Source organism: Exserohilum turcica, assembly GCF_000359705.1.
Source record: "Exserohilum turcica Et28A unplaced genomic scaffold SETTUscaffold_8, whole genome shotgun sequence".
In the NCBI taxonomy this organism is placed as follows: Eukaryota; Fungi; Ascomycota; class Dothideomycetes; order Pleosporales; family Pleosporaceae; genus Exserohilum; species Exserohilum turcicum.
This window is the reverse complement of record NW_007360299.1, coordinates 491597-499577: the sequence shown is the minus strand read 5'-3', so window position 1 is coordinate 499577 and position 7981 is coordinate 491597. Positions and strand designations below refer to the sequence as shown.

General features: G+C 50.2%; 2 protein-coding genes across 2 annotated transcripts; one reads left to right on the top strand and one right to left on the bottom strand.

The window, feature by feature from the left end:
- Nucleotides 1-1017: 1017 nt before the first annotated feature.
- Nucleotides 1018-2223, bottom strand: SETTUDRAFT_35206 (uncharacterized protein; the record flags this gene model as incomplete). The annotated part of the gene is made up of 4 exons (XM_008032467.1): nt 1018-1086; nt 1184-1267; nt 1324-1964; nt 2025-2223. 4 exons carry the CDS (start codon nt 2221-2223, stop codon nt 1018-1020), a joined length of 993 nt encoding a protein of 330 aa, XP_008030658.1.
- Nucleotides 2224-4106: 1883 nt separating this feature from the next.
- On the top strand, nt 4107-5067 carry SETTUDRAFT_165848 (uncharacterized protein; the record flags this gene model as incomplete). Its single annotated transcript, XM_008032663.1, has 1 exon — nt 4107-5067. A coding segment is annotated over exon 1 (295 nt), but the record flags the coding sequence as incomplete, so codon positions are not given.
- Between the last annotated feature and the right edge of the window lie 2914 nt (nt 5068-7981).

The window sequence follows — 7981 nt, the reverse complement described above, 5'->3', positions numbered from 1 at the left end:
GGGTACGCTTTAAGCGGCTCTTGACAAGTCAAATAAGCGTAAAAGCCGCAAGCGGCGATACGTACGGACAGAAGAGACTCTTACTATAGGCGAAGTACAAGAAGTATTAGCTGAACAGGCGGGTAGCAGTCGTGGTGATGGTGAGAGTGCGTCGAAGAGGGTGCGAGGAGAGCGGCGGTGCGGGCGTTGCAAGCAGACTGGACACAACGCTCGTACCTGCGTAGTTAAGATAGATAGTGTAAGTGATAGTAGCGATTCTAACAATTAATTTAGTGTATCGCAATAGTTTATTAACTGTGATAAAAAACTGTGATAACGTGTTGATGTAGATGTAGTGGTGGGGCGTTAGCGACTCGCTTGGGTTAGCGACTCACTTGTGAACCACGTTATTAGATAATTAATTTAGAGTTTGTAGCAGTTCTAAAATACTTCTTTGTAGTTATATCTCTACAGATAAAGACACTACTAACCTAATTTGGTATGGAAAATAACGCTAGTACGTGATAAGAATAGATGTAAACAAGACTACTACGCTAGTCTCAAATAGGAAATTTCTAGAAAGAAAATTAAACAGATTATTTTAAATAAAAAGTTCTAAGCTTACTTTATAGCTTTATACTTTTTACATATATATATATATATCAATATATATGTAAAGTCTGTAGGGGGTTCAGGGGTTTGCGGGAGAAAAAAAGATAAAGAGAGACAAGAGGGAAAAGAATAGGGTATGCAAATAGCTAAAGGGTAAAAAGTCGTACGCATGAAGACAACATTATCTCATCACTCCAACACCAATCAACACCTCGAACTGCCGCCGCCACCGCCGCTAAAAAGAAAATGCTTCTTTACACGCCTGTTTGTTTGTCGATATCTAAATAACTTGAACCGAGATGTTTTTTTCCGCCCCTCGATTAAATAATTTGCGCCAGTCGTTAAGAAGTCATGAACTGATGATATAGAAAAATGTGTGAAAAGAAATTGAAGAAAATGGGAATCGAGAACGCGCAGTTGGTTTTTTTACTGTGCGAACTTGGCCGATCGCCTGTGGGGAGGGTTGCCAGGGTATCCCGCGTGGGCACCGTTGTCCTGGATAGGAGTGTTAGTCGCAGGTTACGGCAAAGATAGCGTACAGATTGCTTGTAGATGCATCTTGTAACACAATGGGAAATTAAGATGTACGTACCTTGGGCTTTTGATCGCATGCAGTGGCGTCGGCATCGCCCTTCTGGGCGGCTGGGGACTCTGCTGCAGCATGAGGCGTCAGGGGCTATGGATATTGTTAGTGAAATGTCGAGGTGCTAGTTAGTGGCGAGAAAGACGTACAGTAGTGGCATTGGCGGTGATGGGCATGATGGCATTGGCAGTACCGGAGAGAGCACCGACTTCGAGGATGTTGGTCTCGCCGAGCTCGTTCTGGACAAAGCGCGAGTTGAACTTGACAATCTTCTTGATGGCGTTGTAGTCGGCAACGCTGATGTCGAGAGGGTCCTTGAGAAGCAGGAAAGTCACGCCCTCGGCACAGGGAGGCGTGGTGAGCGATCCAGTGTACTGGACAATGTCGGAAGTCTCAATGGCAGAGATGACGTCCTTGTAGTCGATTCCGCCCTTGATGGATGTCTTGGTGCCGGGAACGGTGATTTCCGGGAGAGCCGATGAGAGCGAGGCAATGATGGAAGACGACTTTCCAGCGGAAACTTGGAACATCAAGCCGATGACAGCGAGCTTGGTGTTGTCGACAACGCCCTGGTGCACCATGTGCAGCTCGAGAGGGTAGTACTCGCCGTCAATGTGGTGCTCGGACGGAGTGTGCATGTGGAACTGGACGAGGCGGAAGTCCGTGCCTTCGAAGTTTGTGGTGCCATTGGCCAGGACTTCAATCGTGCTACCCAGGTTCTCAAAGATAGACTCGGATACGGCGGGAACAGTCAGCTTGGGCTTGGACTTGGCCAGGGGGATCTTGGAGTCTGGCAAAATAGGTTAGTAGGTCTTCGATTAGGGGAACAGTGGCACGTGATTTGACCTACCAATGTTGATGGGTGACTGGTTGGTGCCGTTCTTGCAAGCCTCGTTCTCAGGAGCAAGAGAAGCCCAGTTGAAAGGGCCATTGAGGGGGCCATAGCCAAACTTGCTGACTTTGACCTCGTCAGCACGCTTGAACATGGACAAGCCGTGAAGGCATGTTGCCGAAGCCGTGGATGCTACAAGAAGAGTTTTGAACAACATGGTGAATGAATGAATGGCGTGGTGGAAGTGACCTGCGGATGTTTGACGTCTGATTTGCAATTTTGGGGAAGGAATTGATGATGTTTAAGTAGAGGTGTGTAAGATCATATCATGCATCCGAGTAACTAGCGCTGACGATCGAAGGATGCACGCGCCCAGCCCAGAGAACCGGCGAAGGAACGTAAGAAACTAGATAGATTACAGGATAACCCTGGCCCAGGATGCAAATAATCGACAGCAGAGCTAGATGAACTGGGCTCCAGCCCATGATTCATGCGAGCTGAGACGGAAAAGGCCTCTTACAAGAGTTATGGATGTGAAGAAAGAGGCGCCTCAGGCTGTACTGGCCATCAGTGACCAAGACAAATGCCCACCCCCCAAATCTTGGGTAAAACCGGAAGAGGTGGGAGCGGATTGGCAGGCTGCAAACTATCAGCCCAGCCACATGTATGACCCAGTCGTCTCGTATCGACCGGCCATGTTCTGTAATGCGCTGATTAGACAGCTCCAGAGGCCAAGCCAGGTCCTAGGCCAAGCCATTCTAGATGTGATGGATAGCGTGCAAGATCAACGGGCCCAAAATCTCCGCGAGAGGAAAGTGCCAAGATTTGGGGATGTGTCTGGATGCATGCCAACGGCCAAGTCTGGCGACAGTTGCTTAGGGGCCTTGTCGTAGGCTGTGCATGGGGGCACTAGGACGGGGTGTTTGTGCACGGGGTGGAGCTCTCGGGCAGGGTTCGTGTTAAGACCCGGGAAGGTGACGTTTGCCACAGTGCTGGTTGACAGGGCGGGCGGGAATCATTGCCCAAGTGACGGTTGTGAAATCATGCTGGGGCGGCCTTGGCGGGAGAGCGATACTCGCAGGTTAGGCGACTTGGAACGACTTGGTCCTCTTTTTTTCGGAAAAAGACGCAACGCAGCGTCTTCCCACACGGTGGCTCAATCACGGCGCACGCCAAAGGCATGCCTTGAGGCGCCTGGCTCCGTCTCATGGAACATTCCACCCATCGTCAAACCCAGTTAGGTCGTGACCCTTCAAACGCCTTGGCAAATGTTCAGGCCCAAACCAGCTATTTGCGCGCAATTAAGCCTCGTAATAGCCGGTCTGACCCAGCGGGAGGCGGCGGAGTTTGCAATGCATAGCGTTCTGCTCGTTGAGCGCCTTGCGGCGAAGGAGCTCCGTCACTTATCGTGTTGGGATTCCCGGCCGGATAGCAGCACTGCACAGCGGTGTGAGATCGCCCGGCCCTGGTGCTTTTCGATCGTCTTCTGTACTTGGATTCGTCCGTCCGGCTGCTATACGCCAGGGTAGTTGCGGAGAAGGTGGGGGCGCAGGATCGTGGAGAAGTAAAAGAGCGGAGCGCTATGCTCTCGGCACGTGGGTAATGAACTGAGGCATGCCGACAAACATGTCATTCCGCAGCGATTTGTCCTCTCCTGCTCTTGCGAGGCGCTTGGCAATGCTGGTGTCTGCTCCTCGCAGATGGCCGCCAAGGCGCGCAGATGATGAATGGATAGTATTGGTATCGTGATAATGTCGGGGAGTCGTGGCCACGCTGTCAGGGGCGGCCGCTACGATGTCAGGACCGAATTCCGGTAAGTTCGGGCGGCACAACGGTGCGGTAGCGCCACGCCACAGGCTGGAAATAGGCTGCAGGCGCCACCCCCAACCTCCATCACCTCCTCCACCACCACCACCACCGCCTCCTCCTGCATGCGCACCATCACTTCGACCGCCCCCCAGCCCTGGAGACGGCGCCCCAGGATACACAGCGTCCCGCCCCCGAGGTGTTGGCCAAGTCAGAGATGCGATCCAGGTCTGACGGCCCACGGCCACGCTCGCTCGATGGGAGATTGCCAGCCCCGCCGCGCATAACATGCCAAAACGGTCCGACGCACTGGAGTCTTCACGATCCCCCAAACACGCCGGGGCCCCCCTGAGTCAGCTGCTAAAAAAGACACGCCTTGATTCGCTGCTGGCCTCGTGCCCAAGCGCTTGTTCGTTGAAATATCCAGACAAAAAAGAAGCGCCGCTTGGCATTGTGCGCAATCTTAACGCGACTACACTACGGCGAGTGCATTGCCAGTCTTGGCCTCGACAGCCCGTCTTGACTTGGATGCTCGTCTACCTGAGGGTATTGCGCCAAGCCCCATTACCAGACGGCAGATACCTGTCCACGCACGCCTTTGAGTATTTTCGGTCTTACGCAGTCACACTGCCACGCACCGCAGCCTGTCCCCCCGGGGCGCCGTCGGGCTTATTGCACGCTCACCTGTCATGGAACATGGAAGGGGGATGCATCTTAGCGGTGGTTAGTAGCACGAGCTTACCCCAATTCTCCCCCCGGGCGTACAAGCAGTACGTATGCCAGCACTGTCACTTCTTACTCTCGTATCCGCATCAGCGCCTAGTGTTCCGTGACCGGCGATCTGGACAGCCCGGCTTTGGTCATCGCAAAAGCCAGATCCGTTGCCCGCACCTCTAGGCCTTGGTGCTTACCAAGTGGCTGGCTTTTGCTTTCCGTCTCTTTGTCCCCGCACCCAATCAACTTCCTACGACTGTGTAGACGGCGAAGTGATTGGTACCTCCCATCAAGGGAATATTACATTGGCTCCAAGTCGGCGATTGTCTCACTAGCCGACTGTCAAGAGACGGGACAGACGAAACAGCGCCTCTTGTCAACCGTATTCCAGGCACCAGATCTCTTTCAGGATAAGTCACCAACTATCGTGTTGCCGGGTGTTGGGCATACTGTCTTCCCCGCCTATTCTTACAGTGTGTCATATATCCCGCCTCGTCAAGCCATCTGCCTCAACAATCGAACCACTTCCAAAACGGCTCAACAAAGCTACACATGTCAACGACCTCAAACCTCCGTTTGAAGACAGACGTGTTATATGTTTAGGATTCAATACCACACCTACTTAACCAAATATCCTTAAAAAACGCACACAACGCCCACATAAGCCACACATCACACGCCAAACACATGCCTAGAATACCAAGCTAGTAAGCGAAACTCAAAAGAAGGAAAAAAAGCATATGGATATACGGAGGTGCCTTTCAAAAGTTCTGTCTGCCAAGAATAATTCAGCCGAAGTACGGCCGCCTTAGTCGAGGCTTGTCTCTTCCCTCTATATACTTATTACCACCTTGTAGCTTAATTATCTTTTAGACATAAATAAGAATCCGCTTAATCTAAGCTTAGATCTTAAGTTAAGAAAGGTCTCTCTAGCAATTCTGCCAGACTCTAACTGCCTTAGCCCTTAACTGTGGAGCTCCTTTCTTCGTAGTCTCTCTCTTTATATAGAACTAGCACGGCTCAATACAGTTACAGTCTAGCGAGTTGCTACACTAGAGTAGTCTCTCAACGTCGTGCAGACTATAGATCACACTCTAATAGTGGTGGGCGTGGGCAGGTGCCTTATCTTCTATCACGACAGTCTAAGGTCTATCTTAGAGGCACTCTTTGGCGAAAGGAATTAGCTTTAGTATTAGAATACAGTTCTAATGTCTCCACTAGTCTATACCACCTCTAGGCTTACGCACCAGCTTGCCTGTATTCTCTGTCCATCTCTATTAAGGTTTTCTGCCAGGCTTGTTGCGCAGCCCTGTCCTCCTCATAGACTCTAACAGCTCCCACTCCTCTCTCTGTAGAGGTTCAAGCTTAGCGTTTAGCTGCTTAATCTTCTAAGCAGCATCCTTTTTCTCTACCTTTGTCTTTGGCTAGTAGATATAGTATAGACCTTTCTTGTTATACGAGAAGCAGCTCTAGAACATGAACTTAGAGTATCCCTTCTACCTCTTACAGATATAGCTCTTAACTACTCTCTTGTCTGCTTTTCTCTAGATCCTATAGCCCCTACGTTAGTGGTTGATCACCATAGACGTCTCGTCTGTCTAGATAACATTCTTCTAGTCCTCTAACGTCTAGTCCTTGTAGTCGATCGCCTATCTAAGACGAGCACTTCTTATCTCCTGTGTTAACCTAGGCTTCCTCGTTAGCTTAGTCTTCTTATATCCCGCTTCTCTTAATACCCTCTAGACAGTAGAGGCAGAGATTTCGACTCCTTAGAGACTAAGCGCACTAGCAAGGTCAGCGCAGCTCTTCTCTCGTCTATATCTATCGCGTCGTACTTGTTAAAATATCTGCTCCTTCACCTCCTCTGTCTGCTTAGCAGGCCTGCTAGAGCGAGGGGCATCTTAAACGTGCTGTAGAAGGATCTTAAGAGGGAGAACGTTTAGCTTAAAGCTAGCAGTGATAGCTCTACTATAGATACGATTAACCGTACGAGGATTAACACTAGTTAGCTCTAAGATCTATAATGTTAACTTGCTAATAGGAGGTGACTTTAACGTTATAATCAAGATATAGGTGTAAGAATTAGTATTAGAAGCTATAGTACTAAGTAGATAGATAACTACAACTAATTAACAGCTTAGCTTAAAGGTGGGAGTTGCGCTAAGAAGAATTGCGCCAAAGGGCTGAGATTAGCGTCAGATAGAACTTTTGAAAGGCACCTCCGTACACACATGTGTATTACACCCAAGACGACAAGCATCTACCCAGCCCCACATTTATCCTCACCCTCGAACCTCCATACGAGCCATGTATGCCTCCCCGCACGAAACCCACACCCATCTGCCGATAACACGTGCACTGTACGAAAAGAGGGAGAGAGAGAGAGCTACGTCCATATCGGCACTAAGCACAGAAACCCCAAGGCCACCCGCCAAGCACCCATATTCGGGCACACATCTGAAATCAACCCCCCCATGCCACTCTTGCAGCCGTCCCTTGCGCGGTGCCTGAAGAAAAGATGCCTCACACGCATGGCCATTGGGGCTGCGCAGTCACAACACACACACAACCCGCCCCCCAGGACCATGTCTTGCCATGACGGATTTGAGTATCACATGGTGCCACCACAATTTTCCCTTTGCACCAAAACACGTCCCTTACATTACGCCCCTTCCCCCTTCCCGCGACCACAGAACGCTGACAGACGGGCATCCACCACTACGCTTCTTACCTGGCTACACACTCCAAGCTGTCAAAAAAAACAAAGAGAGAGAGAGAGAGAACAACTTGACAAATCCAGCGTGTCGCTCACCCACCCACCCACCCACGTTCCCGCGCATCTGGAAGCCTGTCAGATTTTCCTGTCATGTAGGTATATATCTATGTGTATATGTATATGTATGGATGCATGCTCCCTAGTCCTTGCTTCTAAACCACACTTGAATCACCTACTTGTCATGATCGTAATCGCCATTGCAGCTTGGACTTGGACGTGCACTGGGAATGGGGGGGGGGACTTGCGGCTTGCCAACCGTGCCGTCCCTTATACGCGGACGGGGTTGCGGGGTTCGTGCTGAGTGGTTATTTTACCATGTCTATGGATGGATGGATGGATGGGTGTAACACTTCTTTACACCGACCCAGCAGAAAGGATGAAGTTGGGGAAAAAAAATGGGGGTGAGAAGAGAAAGCACACGAATAGGCGTATAGGCTACCGTCGTTGTACAAGGTGTGTGTGTGTGTGTGTTCTGGACCACAATCATCAATGGGGTAACGTCAAAAAAAAAGTCGCGCCACTGGTATGGATGAGATTCCAAATCCGCGGCAGACTTGGCAAGGTGGCTGAAACCTGGGGTGAGCTGGAAACCACGCCACTTTTTGGTCTTTTTTTTTCTTTTCTTTTTTAACCCTTATATACATACAAGCAACATGATTAAGACTTTCCCAAGCCCCTA